The sequence below is a fragment of the Mauremys mutica genome, chromosome 1 (assembly GCF_020497125.1).
Source record: "Mauremys mutica isolate MM-2020 ecotype Southern chromosome 1, ASM2049712v1, whole genome shotgun sequence".
NCBI classification, from domain to species: Eukaryota; Metazoa; Chordata; order Testudines; family Geoemydidae; genus Mauremys; species Mauremys mutica.
Window position 1 is genome coordinate 170376977 of NC_059072.1, and position 22394 is coordinate 170399370.

The window sequence follows — 22394 nt, forward strand, 5'->3', positions numbered from 1 at the left end:
TTTGAAATCAATGGCAGAACTCCCACTAATTTAACTAGGCTCAGGAAGGGGTTCCTATATACAGAAATATTTATCATTCTAAGTATACGTCATGATTTCCAAGAAAATCAGATCATTTAAAAATCTGTAATCAATTTGTATATTCAAAGAAGAGCTGGAAGGTTAGATGGCTCAGGGGATTGGGAAAGCAATGCCACATCTTTCCCCCTTAGATCAGTTGCCCAAATCCAGTCTAGATAGACTGGTGGCCTATGTAAAATGCATTTGGTGATTTCTGTTCGGTTCCCAAGTAGAGAGTTCTCCTTGTCACTAAAATCCCTGCCACAATTAGAACTAGCACACTCTTAGAGCCTAAGAGGCAGAGTCTTCACTGGCTGCTGAGACTGAGCTATGTGGGACATTGGAGGAGAAGTTTGTTTTGCTGCTGCTGTACCCTGATCTGTCAATCGATAGAGGACGTCAATCTCCAGCACTGCCAGTTTAGCAATGCTCATGAGAAAGCAGTTCTTTGTCTGGCTATGCTAGAAGGAGGTCAGGAGACACTGGATGTAATTTAATTAGATGGCAACTTTATTTCTTAATGTCTGAGAGTATTTGGCAGATAAAACTGAACAGTGAAGGTAATTCCATAATCATTTACATATACCCAGGGGGTTGTTGGCAGCCCTTCTCCTTACCCATCCTGGTCCACAGCCAACCCACTGCTGTGACCTGACCTTTCCCGCAGGCCCCGCTGTTCAAACGAGGGCCAAGGGGGACTATAAAGGAGGAGGAGTTGACTCCTTGCCATACCAGTCATAGAAGCCCCAAACCTTCCCTATTTCAGTTCTGTGACAGGGCTCTGCTCACCACGCTGGCACCTCCTGATGGTTGTCTTGGGGATTAGCTCCTCAGATTGGTATGCCCTCTCCTGATGGTGCCTAGCCCACCATTACGTCTGCTCTCTGACCTGCATCACTCCAGGGACCACAACACGCTCTTCATGACATGGCCTCCGGCTGTGTCCCTATGTGTGTCCCCCCGTTCTGGGGTTTAGTACGGCCATCCAACTGTCCAGCCACTTCCCCAGTGGTGAGTTGGGGGTCTGGGTCCCAACCCAGGGAACTTCTGAACCACAGTTACTTAGTGTGTTCCTTTACCTCGACTACTGCTGCATTTCCCTAGGTCGCTTCCCTGCGGTCACAGCACCCTACTCAGTCCCAGCAGCCCATCCTCAGCTCCTTCTCATTCCTGGGGTCCCCGCCTGCACTTCTCTGTCCAAGGTGCTACAGGGTTGCAGCCTACTAAGGATACAGTTTTCTCTCCTCAACCTCCAGGCAGCTACTGACTCTGCTCTGCCCTGCGGCTCTTCTTATATAGTTCTGCTGGACCCCAATTGGCGGCTCCTTACAGCCTCTCTCCTATTGGCCACTTCCCCATGCAGCCTCCACAAGGCTCTATTAACCCCATGAGTGAATGCCCCATCACAAACTCCTTTGAAGAATACTTCCTTTAAATCCTTTCCCAATCTATTTTTTCTGATCGCCTTATTAATTCCCTGTAGAGTACCTGCACTGGACATCTGCTGCAAGGAGGTGACAGCAATTAGCTTGGCTGCCTGTCCCGCATATCTACTTGGGTTCCCAGATGTCTCCTGATGCTTTTTTTAATATAGGCTAAAAACGTATCAACTCCCAAGTCTGACAGGTGGACCCCATCCTCCCTAAATAATTCTGGTGCCCCATATGCTATGCCAAGATGAGAAATTACCAACCCTCACCCATGCCTTCTGTGAATTTGGCCACCTCCATGTTCACCTATCTCCTAGCCTTGTCAACGCATGGGAGCTTAACAGCTCCCTGCCATGCCCTGCATTGCAACATGTCTGATCAAATAATTTTTACTCCTGGGAAAAGTTCCAGGATCTGCCCCAAGTCCCTCTTAGTTTTGATCATTAAATCAATCCTGTTACACATTCCCAAGCCATTTTCCCCAAGGTGAACCACAGTCATATCTGGTGCCTGCTTACAGGCCACCACAGTGTACAGAAGGGGCATCAGCTAGTCCCATAACATGCCCCTACTCCCATGCCAGCTCAGGACTGCTTCACCATCAAGGCCCAGCTGTGAACCTCCAAACAACTTGGAAGCCCGCCTATGTGCCCAGTGAACAATACTGTGCCAGCAGATCCATACCACCCATATGCAGGCATCCTGATGCAAACACAAAGACAAATTAACACTGATTCCCTACCTGGGGCTTCACCTATGTTTTGTATGCTTCAGAATGCCAGTACCTGAATTTCCCTGGCCCTCAGACCCAGCTGGGCCACTGCTGTTTCCTTCCTGATCCTAAATGAGTGGAAACCAAATTTATGTGCTGGAAGCTCCAAACTTGTTAGTCCTCATCTTAAAATTGTAACAAACAGGTATGTTGGGAGGGGATTCCTGTCACTGTGAATAAAGAGTATCAGAGGGGTAGCCGTGTTAGTCTGGATCTGTAAAAGCAGCAAAGAATCCTGTGGCACCTTATAGACTAACAGACGTTTTGCAGCATGAGCTTTCGTGGGTGAATACCCACTTGCATCTGAAGAAGTGGGTATTCACCCACGAAAGCTCATGCTGCAAAACGTCTGTTAGTCTATAAGGTGCCACAGGATTCTTTGCTGCTTGTGAATAAAGAGGGGCTCATACCTCCGTGGTCTTATTGCCATGTTTGCCCTCACAGCCTCCACAGGGCAGATCCTGGGCTTTCCACCCTCCTGTAAAATAATGTATTCACCCCATCCTGCTTGATCCATCTTTGACATCCTCAAAGTTAATATCACTGATCACCTCTCCCAACATATATCCCTCAATTCTGAAGCCCTTCCAGAAGAATCCTTAGAGGACCCAGGTACTAGCTCACTGATCCTAAAAGCTCAAAAAATCACAACCAGGAAGGCTGCCCTGAATAAGACCCCTTTGTGTCCACAACAACGTATGTACTCTAGGCTGTGCACCGGATCCCTAAGCATATTGACAGCAACGGGATGACATGTATCCTGCCTAGAGTTGGTGCTTCAAGACCACTTTGCTAGAAACCTCTGAACTGAAAACCTGCTACGAGGATCTGGGTAACTATTCAGCCTACTGACAAATGTAAGGGCCAATAGATGAGTGGAGATGGTTGATGACACCAGGTACTGCAGCCAGGTTGCTAATGACACCACGTACTGCAGCACCCAGTCCTCTGTAACCGCCATATCAGTGACAGGCCCTCCAGCTCCTAAAATTGAACAAAATCATTAACACTCCTCTCATAGCTCTGCAGTCTTTGTGGAGCCACCAATCTTTGCACTACACTGACAGCCATCTTATGCCAAGGTTCCACAGTGCTAGTGGCATCTATTCGGCGTCCTTGTTGGTTCCTGGTGCCAGCTCCCAAAATCTGTCCATCTGAAAATGAGACAATGCATCTGCTATGCCATTATCAACCCCAGGCACATATTTGGAAGAGAAACAGATGTTAAAGCTTAAACATTTTTGTAAAAATACCCTTGCCACCCTCATCGTTCTATGTGATCTGGAGGCCCAGGACTAATAACATGTACCAGCTGCCATGATGTCACACCAGAAACGCACCCTTTCATTAGCGTGGCTGTCAGCCTAAGCATGCCTTAGTCCTAAAGCATATGGCCCCACTCTTCCAGAGGCCTTGCACAACCAAACACACCCTTCATTCACTAGCCAGAGTTTTGATTCTCCACTCTGTGGTCCCAACAATTGTAGACAGAAAGAATTCCCTAACTGTCCATTTCCCCAGACACCATTTGTGGCTCCTTTCTTGGCTTCGTAGGTCACCAGAAGCTGCCAAATCTTGAAAGAGGGAAGGACTGGATCGCCAAAGCCTGAGCATGCATTCAGACTGGCAAAGATGGCATGGTTTGGCTAGACCATGGAGAGAAGTGCCTGGTCCCAAGGGGAGATAGGCCCTCCCATTTGTTACTTTGCATAGGGCCCCCTCAGAATCTTACCTCTAGTAGGATTATTTTCCAATGAGAAATGATCACTGGCCTTTTTTGAAAACGATTTTGTTTTTTTTTAATGAAAAATTTAGTATTTTTATTTTTGGAAACCCTTTTCATCAAAAATATTGCTGCAATGGTTTTAGAAAATTTTAGATGACCAAAACCTGGATTTCATTAACCATTTTTGTAAAAATTTAAGACATTTTACATTTTTAAATAGTTCCATTTCAAACACTTTAAAATGAAAGTAACCTCAAAATTAGCATGAATATATATATTTTAAATTTTTTTGACCAGCTATATTTCTAATATAGTTTTGCCAGACATTGTGAGCTAGGCCAAACGTTGTTAGAACAGTGTCCAATTTACGTTGTAGCCTTGACTGTAACTAGCAGGTGCTTTCCTGCTAAAACATTTTTTGAACACTGTCTTGACATGGTTAGTGTCACGCACTACTCAGGTTTGGCCACACCTTCCTGACTGGACCAAATTTGTATGAGTGGAGTTGTGACTTGGCTCATGGGTTTGCAGTGCCAGTCACTCAAATATGACCTACCAGGATTCCCACTGTCATGATGGCTGGGTTAAACCTGAGTGGTGCTGGGACCAGTGAGGATGCAGTGTCCGTAGCAGGGAGGTGAGCCCATCCTGTCCTGTTGGACAGGAGCCACAGGAACTGCAACCCTTTGAAACATTCTGGCGACCCAATCTTGGATCCTGACCCATGGGTTGAGAAACTCTGCCCTAGATCTTACAACAAAAACAGCCGCTGAAGCCAATCCTGTAATAAGCGATCTGCAGGTTTTATTAACTAGGGAAAAGAACGTTTTTAACTAGGAAAGTAAAGTATTAACTAGGAAAAAGGGAAAAAAAGTTATTTTTCAAGTTAATGAAAGCAAGTATATGCACACAAATGAGTTACCATCTTTGATTCTTAAAAATGCCAGAGATGTGGTAATCTGTCAATTCAAAATGTCTTTCAGGGCAGACCAAAGAGTAACCCCTGGGGATTTCTACCTTAGTTTAATGTGTCTGGCCCTGTAAGAGTTCAAACAGCAAAGAAATGAACAATCTTCATGTCAAGTACTTTATTTCCTTCTTCTAGCATTCAAACCGATGGGACAAGGCCTTCTGCATGTACTTCTCCATGGGTGGATGGGGCAACTAACAAAACTTTTGTCTTAAAATGGCCCACTTAATTTTTGATGTCTGCCTGGATGGGCGAGGAGGACAATTTCATGCCTGGGTTCACAAGCTCAGAACAAACACTTTCAAAGTTATAAAGCAAAACTTACATATTTCCTTATAGCATGGAATACAGACATTACAAGTGACATTAATGCATGCAGCAACTTACAAACATTTAATAGATCTAAACACTAAATACACTCTTATAAGACTAATACCTATTTTGAACTATGAGTTTGTCAGTTCTTAGCTAATGCCTATAGCCTTGGCCAGAGCTGGCACTTGGTTTACTAGCATCACAATTAAGTCCCATCTACGTTAGGTAGCCAAGCTCAGCAGGAGATATGTTTGAGTGATGTTTGATTTTCAAATGCTTCTGTAGATGGCGTTAGAGAGCATGATTGTGGTTTGTTACTCTGAGAGAGGGAATGCAAGAACAAATGTTCTATTTTTTATTAAAATGAATCTGCAAGTTGATGAAGTTGATCAGCTGGCTTAGTTAAAAAAAAGGCATTCAGCAAATTTCTTCCTTCAGGTTATGTTTTTGAGGTTTGTGGAATGCATTGATTATAGCTAGAAAAACAAAACCAATGCCATTTTACACAGCTGAATGCCATACTGAGAAATCCTATCTTGGGTTTTAATTCAGCCCTGTTACACAGTCAGTTCTGCTCACTCGGGGCTGGTCTCAGACCCCTGAGAAAGTAGCTATGCTGACCTACCTCCCAGAGTAGATGCTGCTGGGTCGACGGAAGAATTCTTTGGTCCACCTAGCTATCACCTCTACGGGAGGTGGATTAACGACAGTGATGGGAAAACACCTCCTATTGCAATAATGTCTACACTGAAGCACTACAGTGGTGCAGCTGCAGCATTTTAAGTGTAGACAAATCCTCAGAGACCCTTCCTCCTTCTGGCAAATAGCAGTTACTGTAGAAGTTCCTTTAGATCCTCAGAACCGGATTAGGCTTTCAATGCCACAACCTGGTACACTTATGCAAGGTTTAAGCATGACGTTAATTCCCAGCTTTCTTGAAAGCATGGAGAGCTTCTGTTCCCCGTCATGGGATATTTCTAGATAATCCAGTTAGTTTAAAAATGTACGGTGTGTTCCTTAGCTCATGTTCCTTAAACTGCAAGCACTCAAAAAGAAAAGAAGCAAATATTTACCTGACACCACCATCCCCTATCACTCTTGACCTTTGATAGCCTGGATGAAATGGAATTCAAAGTTGAATCATCTCCGTGTGTGTTTGTTTTTTGTATAAGAGAAAGTCAATAGGGCATTTGTAAAAACAAGATCTGGCATGCTTGGTTCAACTCTTCTGAAATATACTTCAGAGCTGACAATTGATACTGTACAAACAACTCACATCCTAAGTTACTTTCTGGATCTCTTTTTCTGATAATTCAGTTGTCTTTTAAACCTTTCCACTTGGTCAATCCAGGGCCAATTCTATAAGCTTCTGCTTCCTTAAGCATCTTAACAAATTTCTACTAGTTCCCAGCATGCAGTCACCCACACAAAGAATTTTGAACATTTAGCTGCTAGTTGACCTGTATGATAGAACCAATCCTGCATCAGGTCAAAAATGAAATGGAGGAGTTATATCTCTTGCACATAACATCAGGCTTTCTTTCTACCTCTTTGGGGATGTATGGATTTAGCATCAGGTGTAGGAATGTCACTTTAATGAACATGCAAATGCTTAACTCTAGAAAAAGTCAATTTCATTGTAGCCTTGCTTCTTAGACTCTCATAGACAAAATTAGCTGTTAGGTTCTCACTAAATTAAGTTATTGTGAGAAGAACACTGAAAAAAATTAAGATAGTAATTGATGGGATTTATAAATTAGTTAAGAAAGGGGGATTGTAGCGCTGATTACCTTTGGTTGTTCCCCAAATGGAATAAGAAGAGCATATACACATGAATGCATTTTAACATGAAAAAAGCTCATATGCGGAGAGCAAAGCTATCAAAGGGTACGTCTACACTACGGGACTATTCCGAATTTGCATAAACCGGTTTAACAAAACAGATTGTATAAAATCGAGTGTGCGTGGCCACACTAAACACATTAAATCGGTGGTGTGCGTCCACGGTCCGAGGCTAGCGTCGATTTCTGGAGCATTGCACCGTGGGTAGCTATTCCGTAGCTATCCCATAGTTCCCGCAGCCTCCCCCGCCCCTTTGAATTTCCGGGTTGAGATCCCAGTGCCTGATGCGGCAAAAATCATTGTCGCGGGTGGTTCTGGGTAAATGTCGTCAGTCACTCCTTCCGCTGGGAAAGCAACGGCAGACAAGCATTTCATGCCTTTTTTCCCTGGATTGCCCTGGAAGATGCCATAGCATGGCAATCATGGAGCCTGTTTCGCCTTTTGTGACTGTCACCGTATGTGTACTAGATGCCGCTCACAGAGGCGATTCAGCAGCGCTACACAGCTGCATGCTTTTGCTTTTGCATGATAGCAGAGATGGTTATCAGCCATATTGTACCATCTACCATACCATAAATTGGTAATAAGATGATCGTGGCTACCAGTCCTTTTGCACTGCTCCATCTGTTGCTGTCATAAGTGCCCCTGGCTGCTCTTAGCCAGGGGCGCAAAAGCCAAAATTGGGAATGACTCCCTGAGTCAATTCCTCCTTTTTGGTATCTAAAAATAGAATCAGTCCTGCCTAGAATATGGGCAAGTGTACTAGAGAACCACTGTATCAGAGAACCAGAGAGCTCAGCTGCTCTGTGTCAGATCCTGCATAGATTATGAGCTGTATGCTATTCACAGGGGGTGCTCCTGCAACACCACCACCTGTTCATTCCATTCTTCCCCAGCCTTCCTGGGCTACCATAGCATTGTCCCCCCACTTGTGTGATGAAGTAATAAAGAATGCAGGAATACTTGTTAGTGAGAAATGAGTGGAAGGCAGCCTCCAGTTGCTATGATAGTCCACATAGGACATTAAGGAGTGTGGAGGAGAGGAGCCCAGCATCCTGCTGCTAGTCCAGGGGCAATTGAATCTTTTCTTTACACATGAAGGGTGGGGGCTGATGAAGCTCAGCCCCCTGTTGCTATGATGATGATGGTTATCAGCCATATTGTACCATCTACCAGGAAAAATTAGGGCCAGGCGCCCTTGATCGACCTGACAGATGCTAGTCAGCATGGTTACCAGTCCTTTTGCACTGCCCCATGTGCCAATAGGCTGATGATGACGACGACGGATACCAGTCGTATTGCACCATCAGCCATCCATAGCGTGGGGGGAGCAAGGATGTTGGTGTTGAGTGCTGCACCATCGCGTCTATCTGCAGCATTCAGTAAAGATAGGGTGACATGTAAAAGAGTCAAGACAGGATTGTTTTCCCTTTCACTTCTGGGGGTGGGTGGGGGGGTGCGTAAATTGCCTAGCTATGCCCTGACCCACCATGGACACTGTTTTTGACCCTAGAAGCATTTGGAGCTCAGCCAAGAATGCAAATGCTTTTCAGAGACTGCAGGAACTGTGGGATAGCTTGAGTCCTCCAGTCCATGAGCGTCCATTTGATTCTTTGGCTTTCCGTTACGCTTGTCACGCAGCAGTGCGCTGAGTCCCTGCTATGGCATCTGTCTGGAGATATTTAAAAAATGATTTTGAATTTCGTCTTCTGTAACGGAGCGCTGATAGAACAGATTTGCCTGCCCTTACAGCGATCACATCCGCATCGTCCATGCTGGAGCTCTTTCTTTATTTTGATTTTTAACTGCATCACCACCCGTGCTGATCGGAGCTCCACGCTGGGCAAACAGGAAATATTCAAAAGTTCGCAGGGCTTTTCCTGTCTACCTGGCCACTGCATCCGAGTTCAGATTGCTGTCCAGAGCGGTCAGTGGTGCACTGTGGGATACCGCCCGGAGGCCAATACCGTCGATCTACGGCCACACTAACCCCAATCCGATATGTTAATACCGATATTAGCGCTACTCCTCTCGTTAGGGAGAAGTACAGAAACCGGTTTAAAGAGCCCTTTATACCGATATAAAGGGCCTCTTAGTGTGGACGGGTGTGGCGTTAAATCGGTTTTAGGCTCCTAAAACTGGTTTAAACGCGTAGTGTAGACCAGGCTAAAGAAGCCACAGTTATACTGTCTGCTCAGTGAAGGCTTAGAAGCGTAGGTGGGGTTTGCCAATCCCTAGAAAATATCTAGGGCTCAGTCCATGCACATGGAACCCTCACCTCTGAGTTGGGCACACAGAGTGGCTACAAGATGGTGACACATGGTTACACGGCTGGTTGTACCTATGTTCCCGCTCAGGTCTCATATCTTTATCTATCTCAGAGTGAAATTCTGCAATTGTCCCACTCTAAGGCCTTGTCTATGCTACACAGTTTTATCGCCAAAACAGTGGAAGTACACACAGTGAAATGCTCCTTCTGCTGATGGAACTCCCCTGCTATACCGACATAATAAAATTACTTCAGCGAGAGGCATAGGGCTTATGTCGGTGCAGTTAGAACGCAGTGTCTGTGTAGACACTGTTCCTTATATCAGCTGTTGACTGTCATGCTTGTCAATTTCACGGCTCAGGAGCTGGGCTGCCACCCAGGCTCCCAGTTTGGGCTGCCCCTGGGCCCTCCACTCCCCGTCGGGAGCCCTGCTGCCCCCCCGGATCCCGGTTTCCTGTTGGCAGCACAGCAGGTGACCAGACTCCAGGTGTGGATCTCCCCGCCAGAGGCGAGAAGCCCATGGTGGCTGTCCTCCTGCTCCCAGGCTGGAGCAGGAAGGCGAAAAGCCCCAGGAGGCAGCTGGGCTCCCTGTGTGGAGCCGCATTGAGCTCAGAGCCGTGGTTCTCAGCTCCCCACACTGCCCCTTTTCAGTCAGTGGAAGCACACCATCAACAGAAAGAGGGTAGTGCAGACATCAGCTACTGCAGTAATTAATGCGGTGGCTGTAGGTCGACCTAACATGGGTAGTGTAGAGATAACCTTAGACAGCGTCCTGGGCAACTGTGTTTATCAACAGGTCCAACTGGGTTTGGCATGTGCAGTTCTTCCCTGCAGGAGTATGTGGCCAGTGGTGAATAGTTACCAGACAGCTGTCTTAAACCAAAGTATTGTTTATTTTAACAGTAGGAACAACTCAAAAAGAGCAAAAGGATTTTAAAACTACAAATAGTTTACACACACATCTGTCTTACCCAAACCCCTACCATACTCTGATGGTTACATAGGGCAGGTCTACACTGGGGGCGGGGATCGATCTAAGATACGCAACTTCAGCTACGTGAATAGCGTAGCTGAAGTCGAAGTACCTTAGATCGAATTACTTATCGTCCTCACGGCATGGGATCGACGTCCGCGGCTCCCCATGCCGACTCCGCTACCGCCGTTCGCGGTGGTGGAGTTCCGGAGTCGACAGGCGGGCGTTCGGGGATCAATATATCGCGTCTAGATGCGACGCGATATATCGATCCCCGAGAAATTGATTGCTACCCGCCGATCCGGCCGGTAGTGAAGACGTACCCTTTGACAGGTCTTGTTTTTTCAGATGTCCCCTGCAGGTGTCAGTCTCTGGTTCCCCCCAGATAATTTCCCCCTATCCTGAAGAAATTGTTCCTTTATAAACTGCTATAATCCTTTTGTGCTTCTGTGTAGTGAGGGTTTGGGACAAAATCGCTCTGGTAGGCTCAGCAGGAGATCAAGCCAAAGGCCTCTGACATTGTCCTTTAACAACTCTCAAGTGTTTGCTGAGAGGTGGCTTATCTTGAGCTATTCATTGGCTTCCTGCTAGTTTTTCCTTACATTGCCCCTGTGATAAAACCAGTATATCCATACCGTAAACATTCCAATAACCAGATCAGCAAACACTATTAATAGATTATTACAGTACAGCTCCAAAGCCATCATAGGTGGGGCCCAGGATCTTGACTTGCTGTTGTAATTTGGCTCTGAGCAAACCTTTAGGCTGTCAAAATTGACACATTTTTCAGATGTCACCCAATTTCATTGCATGTACTAGATGAGCAGGTGACGAATTCAAAGGGGTGGAATCAATGGTAAATCTGTAGCCATAATGCATTTGTTTCATAGTGCACCTGTACATCAAATTGTCTTCTGAGCTAGCTAAAGGAAATATATCTTAAGCAACTAAGAAAAAAATTCTATATATGTATATACATACACACCCTTGTACATGACCAAACATCTGAAGAACTAACGCAGAGACCAATGATGAGCAAAATTTTGAGATGGCAAATGAGCTGCAATATTTAGGCATAACAGAAAGAGGCTAATTGTCTCTTAATGACCTGGGTTTCTGCTAGACAGTCCTTTAGTATTTGCACAGCACTTAGGTCAATGGGGTGCTGGCTCAGGACTAGGGCTCCTAGGTGTTACAGTAATACAAATATAATAATTGTAATAATCTTAGTGTAGGATATTTTGGCATTTCAGTTCCTCATTTAAGTATTAGGCCTGATATAGACAGGGAAATTAGGTTGGCACAACTACTTCACTCAGGTGTGTAAAAAATCCACACCCTTGAGTAATGCAATTAAACCCACCGACCCCCAGGTGTGGACAGTGGCAAGGGGAAGACTTCTCCTATCAACATAGATACTGCCTCGATGTAAGTAGCATCTCCACTGAAGTGCTACAGCGGGGCCATGTCTACACTAGTACTTGTGTTGGCAAAACTTTGTTCACTCAGGAGTGTGAAAAATCGGTACAGCTGTGCTGCTGTAAGCTTGTAAGTGTAGACATGGCCTAAGAGTAGACCTGCCCAGAGTTTAACAAAGATTTCTCATGTTCATTATTCCTTTCATAGACCATAACACTTCTTGTGACCTGGTCATTTCTATTATGTAATTACAGTTAGATACAATAGTTAGGCAATTAAAAAAAACTCTGCATAGTAAAAACTCCTTGTGAAAAAGGTCACAATAGATGTGTAGTAGTCAGTTTTAAAAAATAATCACTTCACTTGTTTAAGAGCGCAAAACCTAAAAATGTCAATGTACTCAAATTGATTAAATAACACTGTTAACACCGAACTTTGTGTGTTAAATCAAAGCCTATTTTGAATGATAAATGCCCTCAAAAGAGTCTAAAAACAAAGATATCCCTTATCGTTTTTTTCAAACTCCCTTTTTTAGTCCTTAAGTTGGAAAAAAATGAGACTGATGTTGACATAGTAATGTGTCTATAATGAATAAATAGACGATTTTAAAGTTCTAACCCACCAGCAGTCTCATTTGTCATTCCATTTTTTGGAAGGGAAATAAAAGATTTAAATGTCAAAGATAGAATGTCAGGACTGTTTATAATGTCAAGTGTTGCTTGTTGCATACCCTGGCTGTCTGCTGTATTGATCAAACCAGCAACGGGTATAATAATTACAGATGATGTGGCACATATCATGTGCAATTGGACACAGATTTGAAGTGAATTTGGGAGAAAAACATTTTCATTTTCAAGCCTTGATAATTTTCCTTCATCTATGTGGTGCAAGAACCCAGGCAAGCATTAACGTGCATGAAGCTGGTGCTTTCAAAAGAAACTAGCACCGGTGTCATGCCCCATGGTATGATCAGCCAATGAGAATTTATTCTTATAATACTCGTAATTTGATAACTGTTGCAGATTTGAGAGAGACTCAATCCTCATTGGAACCAGAGAGAACTATAATTCTGCCTTTGCAGTCTGCTCATGAAGTTTCTTTTCAGCTCAGGCAACTAATCTTATTATTTATAAAGTAAAATTGTGGGTTTTTTTTAAACTGTCTTCTGGACTTTTTAATAATTGCTCCATATGGAGCCATGTTACTCGACAGTTCCAAAGGCTAATGAATTGATTAATGGTTGCATTAAGATTAAGGTGAGAAGAAAACTAGGTTTAATAAGCCCCCCATCGAATATCAAAGCATTAAGTCATTTTAATTTACAGATGTAATAAAACCAAGAACAGCTTTTCCAAATGGATGTTTATCTCTGGCACAGTAAGCTGATTGAGGTGTTTCCCAGATAATCCACTCCTATTTTAAGCTTCATTCTTAATTGATCCAGATAGAAGCCAATCCTATCTAATGGTTTATCACCACATTGTAAATTGTAGGTTAAACAACCTGTACTTAAAAGAAGCAATTCATTAGTTGAAGGTCTTCTGCAAAGGTTAATTTTTGTACTGTTGTCAGTGTTTATCCATTACTCAGAACGGCGTTGATAGTGATCGGAGAGGCTTATTGTACTGCAACAAATAGATTTACTATTGCGTGCAGATAAAGTTTTATGTTCAGTGGCTGCAGCATCCATTGACAAGAAAGAAAAAAAGGTCCGGACTCAAGGGTGAAATCTCTGAAGTGACAATTATTCCTGGACTTTGACGTCAGTGACTGTCTATGCAGAGCTTGGAAGATTTAAAGCTCTGTGAAAGTACTAAATATTATCTTCCCTGCAATATCCGTGGTGTCACAGACCCCACTCAGGGTCAGAAAACCTCAGATGCTGTGCCGCCTTCCACTTTGTATGACTTTAAGTACATTGGAAAGGTCAAAACTTTTTGAAATCAGTTCCAACAGGCTCGCGTCGCTTTCCACACCATTGATAAACTCTTCTAATGTCAGTTCCCCTAAAATGAAATAAAATGCAGTTTAGAAACTGGACGTCAGAGGTTATTAGATCCCTCTTAGCCTTGTTGTAATAATTGGGCTTACAAATTTACCCCACTTGTGAGCATCACTGTGGGAAAATGGATTAAAGTTTATAAAATGTCACAATAAATGTTGATGAGAAAAGGTGCAAAAGGGAAACAGAAAGATGGAATTAGTCCAAACAAAAAAAGGCCAACTGATATAACTCAAGGAGTGTGTCAAGATCATGCTTGGTAAACAAGAGGAGTGTGGGACTGGAAATCAGTGAACCAAAACTGATGTGTCAGAAATTGGGCCTAATTGGTGGACAAATAATGAGCGGATGAGCTATTCTGTCCATCAATCTCTTTTGGGAGCCTTAAAAGAAAAGACTTTGGGAGGGAAATTAGAAAAGAAGCAGAAAAGAAGCTGTCTACTGACAACCTCTGCAGTGAGCTTAACCATCATGGCTAACCCTCCCACCATCTCCAGGGACCCCAGGATCTACTGTAATACTGTTGAGCATTTGTCAGCCTGATATCGAGAAATGTCCTGACCAGACCAGGCCTTGAGAGAAATTAAGATGACATCACCACTTCCACTGACTCTGGCTGAATCCCAACCACCACCTGGGCTGTGAAAGACTGTCATCTCCCTCTGGCCCCACCCCCATTGTTTATCCTTTTCCTGCCACACCTAATTTCTTCTCTTCTATTCCTCTACTTTTTCCTTCTGTCTAATAAGAGTCTAGCTTAGCTGGCCATTTTGCAATACCACTGTAAACCTGTGACCAGAAAGGCAGCTAAAAGCAATGCCCTAACAGCCTGACACAGGTCCTGGATGCCAGGTCTTGGAGTGGCTCACTAGACTGTGTGCCATGCCTATGTTTTTCCAGAAGTGAGGTTGCAAGTGAAAGTCAACACCAGAGATAGAAGCTGCATCTTCTATCTTTGCTGTTCTTTGCTCTCCCCTTTAGCGTATTTGTCTTGTTTTGTCTGTCAGGAAATGGGATCCAACTTTACAATGGTAACTCCAGTCCAACTAACTTCTCTTTTCCCCAAAAAGGGCAGTTGTTACCATCTTTAATACCATCTAAAAGACTGTCGAAGAAAAGGGTTTTCTTTTAAAAGTTTCTAGCTAAAGGGAAAGGGAACAAGGGATGTCGTTGAAATGAAAGCTTTACTTCAGTGGTCCCCAACCTTTTTTGTCTGGCGGTCACTGGATGACGAGCCACCGAGGACCATGGCCAGCGGACAAGCATCTGCCGAAATGACGCCGAGAAGCAGCAACATCGAGAGGCGTTGCCGCGGAAATGCCGCCGAAAATCAGCAGCATTTCAGAGGCAAAACCTCTTGATGACGCTACTTTTTGGTGGCATTTTGGCAGTGATGCCTCTTGACGTTACCACTTTTTGGTGGCATTTCGGCAGATGCTTGTCCGCAGGCCAGTACGTGGGCACAAATAGATGCCCCAGCAGGCGCCATGGGACCCGTGGGCACCGCATTGGGGACCACTGCCTTACTTAATATCTCACTCTTCAAAGGCTTTGACTGTTTTTCCTTTTTTTCCTGTATCTTTAATAAATGGTTTAAACGATTGTTAATGATGTGTTTGCCATAGCACTAGGCAAGCTGAGGTGCCTGTATACCAAACCCCAAATCTTGTTTAATACTGTTTAATGTTGGGCAGTGACTGGGATATGTTAACTCCTTTGACTCTTTGGACCCATAGGGTCCATCTAAATTAACACAACACCCAAGGGATGGCTGTTTTCTGTGAGTCGAGTCCCTTGTTGTTTTCCTGTTCTGTCTCACTCAAGATCTGAACAGAGATCACTGGGAGTAAAGAACTGGCATTGCCTACCCTGCCTGTTTTATTTCAAACTCTGAAAATCAGATCATAGGTAGTTTTTGTCTGTTAACAGAGGAGCTAATCAACCACAACTCCGACTGAAGTCAATGGCAGCTGTGAATGCTCTGCATTTCCTGGGTGGGAAAAGGCCACTAGTAAAAGCTGCATAAAAGCAAAACTTAACCACCCTATAAAGGAAATGATAACACTTATGCAGGCAAGCTCCTCCAAACCATGGTGTTTACAGTGAGCCAGCTACACAGTGACATCTATTCTCAGCTGTAGTAATCAGTCCTGATGTATTTGAAGACTGTGTTGTAACTGGACACTCAGAGCACAAATATTGATTAGATAATGACAGACTCATGTGAAGTGCTCCAGATTTCCAGAGTCTGTGCTGAACCCCAGAATTACTTAGAGACAGTGTTGAGATGCAGCTATCAGAACTAGGAAGAAACAGTTTACTTTTAGTCTGATTTTCTACCATCAGACGCGCTGGAGCACCTCCTGCAAAATACTAGGCCCGAATCCTGGTCTGATTGCAATGTTATTTACAGATTCTTTTTGCTATGGATAACTGATTACAGTCCAATTGCTACATAAATCAGTTTCATTAACAGCATAAATATAGGAATGAATTTTAAGAATTCAGTGTAGGATTTTCAAGAGAGCCCAGTGATTTGGGACCACAAGTTTCACTGACTTTCAATGGGACCTGTGCTCCTAACACTCAGGCTTTTTTGAAAATCCCATGATTACACTTCATTTAATCTCACTAGACCTACTGTTGAAAATTGACCAGTTGGCATTAGATATTAAAGCAATAGAATCCTGAATTATGCTGTCCATTGTGTTATAACTCTTACTGTGTATTCAGATAGCCACACTGTAGTGAACCCACTGCATTATCATGTGCAGTAAAAGAGCCCAGTGGTGCTTAGTGATCTCATCAGGAAAATCCTTATAAGCAACAGAAGTGGCCATTTGGAGCCCTGCTGTTTGGGAGACCCCATAATCCTATAATGCCTTGGAAGTTACAAGCCATCTTTGAAAACTAATTCACACCTTCTACCAGGAACAGGAGAAACATCAAATTTTCCCTCACAGGCTTCAGCAACAAAGTCAAAGGCCAGTCTCAAGTGTGTTGATGCAGTTTAGTTAGTACATGTCTGCTCTAGAACAGTATATAAAGGTAAATATTCAGTATACTACAGTCTGCAAAGAGCATTTCCACCCTTGTCTCACATGAATAGTCTACATTGTATTATTGGGTAGCCTCACGTATAAGCTGGCAGGCTGCAGAAACTGCCATTCAGGAGGTTTCACACTAGAAGGGGACCTTGCAGGGAGGCAGAGAGTTGGAGTTCTGTGCATGGTCTTCACTCCTTCTCCATACATCACACCACCGTTATATAATCAATGTGTGAAATGGGAACTGAGCCAGTATCCTGGGCTTTTTTCACGCTGCCCCACTTCCTCTGTGGCGATCCCCTTTTCAGTCCCAGCCACTTCTGCTCCCTTCCATCCCCTTGCCTGTAGCCTGCCCTTGGCTATTCTACAAGGTGGGATCTTTTGGCTGTTGCCTCTTCACATTACCTTCTACATCTTTTTCCCTCTTTCTGCACTTCCCATCCTTCATACTGGCCTGCTCAAGTCAATGCTCCCTCTGCCTCCAACCAGTCTGCCCTGATCTATCTCCTCCCCACCGCCAGCCAACCTGTCCGAGTTTATAACAGTTGTATGAACACTCAGCTATATGCATGTGAGAATATTTTAATTATAAGTAGGAGGGAGGGAGGGGATAGGAGGTTACATCATGAGATCCCCACTTATTGGGACTCCAGAGGGCCGCTCACTCCAGGCAATCACACACTTAAGTCTCACTGAACTCAGCAGGACTTTCGCCTGCATAAGAACTGCTTTCATTATCAACCCACAACCATGGATTATTCCTATTTTAGTACGAGGAAAGGCATCATTCAACATTTCTCTGTGTTTTACAGGGATTAAATGCAGGGGGAGCACAGCTTCCCTCCTTGGCTAAAATTGGGATTGGGGGGTAGGAGGGAGAGCTGGCTCCTCTTCTCAAGCTGGGGGAACCCTGTTCCCTTACAGCTTATCCATTGTCACTGTCTGAGAAGGGACTAACCTTGGAGGGGACGTGGGGGCATCATGAGGCGCGGTTGCCTGAGCACATTCTAATTCACAGCATGCCACCTTATTGATAGAAACAGGCTATTGATATTATATTTTTAGTTGCAGGTCTAGTTCAGATACATATTTTCTTGTAATGACTAGATGTTCATAACAGAAACAAAATTAAGCATAACAATATGATTGATTGTAGAGTCCAGAACATTGGCATTTGACATTTGGAGCCCGGAATCTGAGTTCTGACAAAAGATGAGCCAAGTGATAGGAAAAGTGCATCCAAGCGGATACTATTTGTGATCTGTAAATACTGCACACAGGTTATTTTAAAAAGTAAACATTAGGTACCAATAGCTATACAATAAAAACCTGATAATGCAGGACCTTGCTACACAATATTTTCTTAATATTGCTGATTTGTCAGCAATTGTGGTAATAGTCACACAGATGTTATGTGATTGCCACTGGGAGGGTGATGTAGTCTGCCTGATCACCACTGGCAGGAGAGGTGACCCCAAGACACTATTAAGATGTGGCCCAAATTATGAAGAAGTTTGACAACTTCATATTATAAACATTTGCCCCAACTCCAAATGGTGGATCAAGATTTTAGTTTCCAAATGCATTTTCAATTCTATGTTGTCTTGTGATGCACAGTATTTTAGAAAAAAACAATATGGGGGCCCTACAGCCATTATGTGCATGTAAGTCAATGGGCTTGATGATACTTTCTAGTTCAGGGGTGGGCAAACTCTTTGGCCCAAGGGCCACATGGGGGGGGGAAATTGCATGCAGGGCCATGAATGTAGGGCTGGGGCAGAGGGTTGGGGTGTGGGAGGGGGTGTGGTGTGCAGGAAGGGGCTTAGGGCAAGGGGTTGGGGCACTGGAGTGGTGCGGGGTGTACAAGGGGGCTTAGGGCAGGGGGCTCAGGGCAGGAGGCCGGGGGCTGAGGTGCAGGAAGGGTGTGTCATGGGGCTCAAGGCAGGGGGTTGGAGTGCAGCAGGGGGCTCAAGGTTAGGGGGCTCACGGCAGGGGGTTGGGTGCAGGAGGGGTGCAGAGTGTACAAGAGGGCTCAGGGCAGGGAGTTGGGGTGCAGGAGGGTTCTGGATGTGGCAGGGGGCTCAGGGCAGGGGGTTGGGGTGCAGCAGGAGACTCGGGTGCGGGCTCTGGCCCGGCACCACTTACCTGGAGCAGTTCCAGGATGGCAGTGGCACGCAGCAGGGCTAAGACAGGCTCCCTGCCTGCCCTGGCCCCGCGCCACTCCCGGAAGTAACCGGCACCACGTCCCTGCAGCCCCTGGAGGAGGGAGGGCAGAGGGCTCCGTGTGCTGCCCTCACCTGCGGGTACCTCCCCTGAAGCTCCCATTGGCCACGGTTCCCCATTCCCGCCCAATAGGAGCTGCGGGGATAGTGCCTGCAGGTGAGGGCAGTGCACAGAGCCCTCTGTCTCCCCCTCCCCCAGGGGCCGCAGGGACTTGGTGCCGGCCACTTCCAGCAGCTGCGCAGGGCCCGCGGCGCCACAGGAGTGGCAATCCCACGGGCTGGATCCAGCCCACAGGCTGTAGTTTGCCCACCCCTGCTCTAGTTGATACAACAGTTGAAATCAGGAGTAACTCCTCTGACATACATGTAAATGAGAGAAGAAGGAGGTCTACTACTATGCTAATCACTTCAACCTTTGTATACATATATATTCAATATTCCCCCTATTCCTCCCAGAAAAAACAATGACAAAGTCAAGTGAAGAGGTACAGACTCTTACCATCATTGTTTACATCTATCTTCTGAAATACCATGTTTGTGAACTCTTCAGGAGTCATGCTCTGGTTGCCATTAATAGCCTGGATAGCCTGAAAACACAAATAAAGGAAGAGTTTTCAGGGTTTGCTCCCTCAAACTAAGAAAGGACGCAGCAGCAACTGAGGCACTTGGCTGTGACACTTCAGCTTAACAATCCATTTGAGCCACTAAAAGAAACAGCTATGAATTCAAGTAAATCTTCAGTAATGAGGATTGGAAATTTAATTATCATAACACAGCCTGAAGGATTATAGACCTAATTTACATACCATTAAAGGTCTTGTCAAACCACGTGACACCTCAATTCTGAATCACACTTTAGATTCCACAGCAGGACGGGTATCCTGCCCTAGAGAATTCTATGGTTTGGACGATGCATAATGTTCTGTGCAATTTTAAAAAAGAACAACTCTATTTTACACAGTGGAATGAACATGGTGAGAATATTTATGTAACTCTTCTATTGAAAAAAAAATTTTTTTTTCCAGTGATCACAAATAAATGTCAGACTGATAGCCCTGGATATTGAAGGCCTTTACTTATCCTCCAACTGAGTTAAACAGAAGCTTCTCTACCACTTTCTTGTTGGTGGAGGGACTTACCTCTAGGAGTGAAAATGCAAATTGGTCTCATTGGTTGCAGTCTTCTCTGCTAAGATTGTCATTTAGTGCCAGTTGTGATGTGATGTAGAAATATTGCCCACTAATAATGACTGAGACTCCAGTTCCACAATGCACTTGGCAAATGCTTAAGGGATCTGCTGAATCAGGCCTTAGAGTTACTCCTATAGCTGTTGATCCACTGGTAGAAGAGAACTGAGGCTATGATATTAGCCCTTTATTTCTGTTCCTAAATAGGGTGACCAGATAGCATGTGTGAAAAATAGGGGTCGGGTGGGGTGAGAGGTAATAGGTGCTGATATAAGAAAAAGCCCCCAATATTGGGACTGTCCCTATAAAATTGGGACATCTGGTCACCCTCTTCCTAAATCATCTCCAAAGAGATTTTGTTGAATGTTTTAACTCAAATGGCTCCTGAATATATGGAGATATACCTATCTTATAGAACTGGAAGGGACCCTGAAAGGTCATTGAATCCAGCCCCCTGCCTTCACTAGCAGGACCAAGTACTGATTTTTGCCCCAGATCCCTAAGTGGCCCCCTCAAAGATTGAACTCACAACCCTGGGCTTAGCAGGCCAATGCTCAAATCATTGAGCTATCCCCCCCCCCCGCAAGTTTATAAATAATAATACAATCTATAAATCCCAAGCATTGTATCTGAATATATTTCAGTATATGGGTTATTTGTAACGATTAGCTATTGATTATTTGTTTGTGATTGGTCATGTAAATCTCTTCACTGACTGGATGGCACTTATGAAGAGGCAGAGAGGACTCAGGCATTTCAAAATGCCCACAAATTTGCATGCAGTCACAGGGGAATATTGTTTTCCATGAATATTTTTGCAAACCAAAAAAAGTCATTGGACAAATATTTGCTGATCATGAAGGAGAAAGATTAGTGTTCATCTCTAATCACTGCCACCCAGGATTCAATCTAGCAACAGAGATGACAAGTCAACACCGCAGGCTAAGTAAAATGCTGTCAATCAAAAAAGTGGGCCTCACTACCACTGTGTTCTCTGTATCAATGGGCTAAAGCCACAAAGTATGGTTCTTTAATTGTAAATGATGCCAACAGACTCGTCCATGTACCAGTAACACAGATGCAGGTGAGCAACCGTTTTCATGTTCTCTCCGCAGGTACTAGTGCAGAGAGTGGAGTGGATGATACATCTGAGGGAACAGAGCAGAAGGAGACTCCACTGATTGGAAGGCATGAGACGCACCATCCTAGGATGGGGGTTCCATGACCACCACTCCCAAGAGGAGGAGGAGGGTGGTGGTGGTCGGGGACTCTCTCCTCAGGGGGACTGAGTCATCTATCTGCCGTCCTGACTGGGAAAACCGAGGGGTGTGCTGCTTACCAGGGGCTAGGATTCATGATGTGACGGAGAGACTGCCGAGACTCATCAAGCCCTCAGATCGCTACCCCTTCCTGCTTCTCCACGTGGGCACCAATGATACTGCCAAGAATGACCTTGAGCGTATCACTGCAGACTACGTGGCTCTGGGAAGAAGGATAAAGGAGTTTGAGGCACAAGTGGTGTTCTCGTCTATCCTCCCTGTGGCAGGAAAAGGCCAGGGTAGAGATCGTCGAATCGTGGAAGTCAACGAATGGCTACGCAGATGGTGTCGGAGAGAAGGGTTTGGATTCTTTCACCATGGGATGGTCTTCCAAGAAGAAGGAGTGCTAGGCAGAGATGGACTCCACCTCACGAAGAGAGGGAAAAGCATCTTTGCAAGCAGGCTGGCTAACCTAGTGAGGAGGGCTTTAAACTAGGTTCACCGGGGGAAGGAGACCAAAGCCCCGAGGTAAGTGGGGAAGTGGGATATCGGGAGAAAGCACAAGTAGGTGAGTGCAAGAGGGGAGGGCTCCTGCCCCATACTGGGACACCAGGACGATCAGTGAGTTATCTTACATGTCTATACACAAATGCAAGAAGCCTGGGGAACAAGCAGGGAGAACTAGAAGTCCTGGCACAGTCAAGGAATTATGATGTAATTGGAATAACAGAGACTTGGTGGGATAACTCACATGATTGGAGTACTGTCATGGATGGATATAAACTGTTCAGGAAGGATAGGCAGGGCAGAAAAGGTGGGGGAGTTGCGTTGTATGTAAGAGAGCATACTGCTCAGAGCTCCAGTATGAAACTGCAGAAAAACCTGAGAGTCTCTGGATTAA

The 22394-nt window shown here is 44.8% G+C and overlaps 1 protein-coding gene across 1 annotated transcript in view; it reads right to left on the reverse strand.

Moving 5' to 3' along the window:
• Positions 1–13651: 13651 nt before the first annotated feature.
• GUCA1C (guanylate cyclase activator 1C) overlaps positions 13652–22394 on the reverse strand; it is a 70204-nt gene continuing 61461 nt past the window's right edge. Inside the window, exons 3-4 of the mRNA XM_044988485.1 lie at positions 19547–19634; positions 13652–13782 (exon numbers count right to left, since the gene is read on the reverse strand). Of these exons, the coding sequence (XP_044844420.1) occupies positions 13652–13782; positions 19547–19634 (219 nt within the window). The remainder of the gene's footprint in view (positions 13783–19546; positions 19635–22394) is intronic.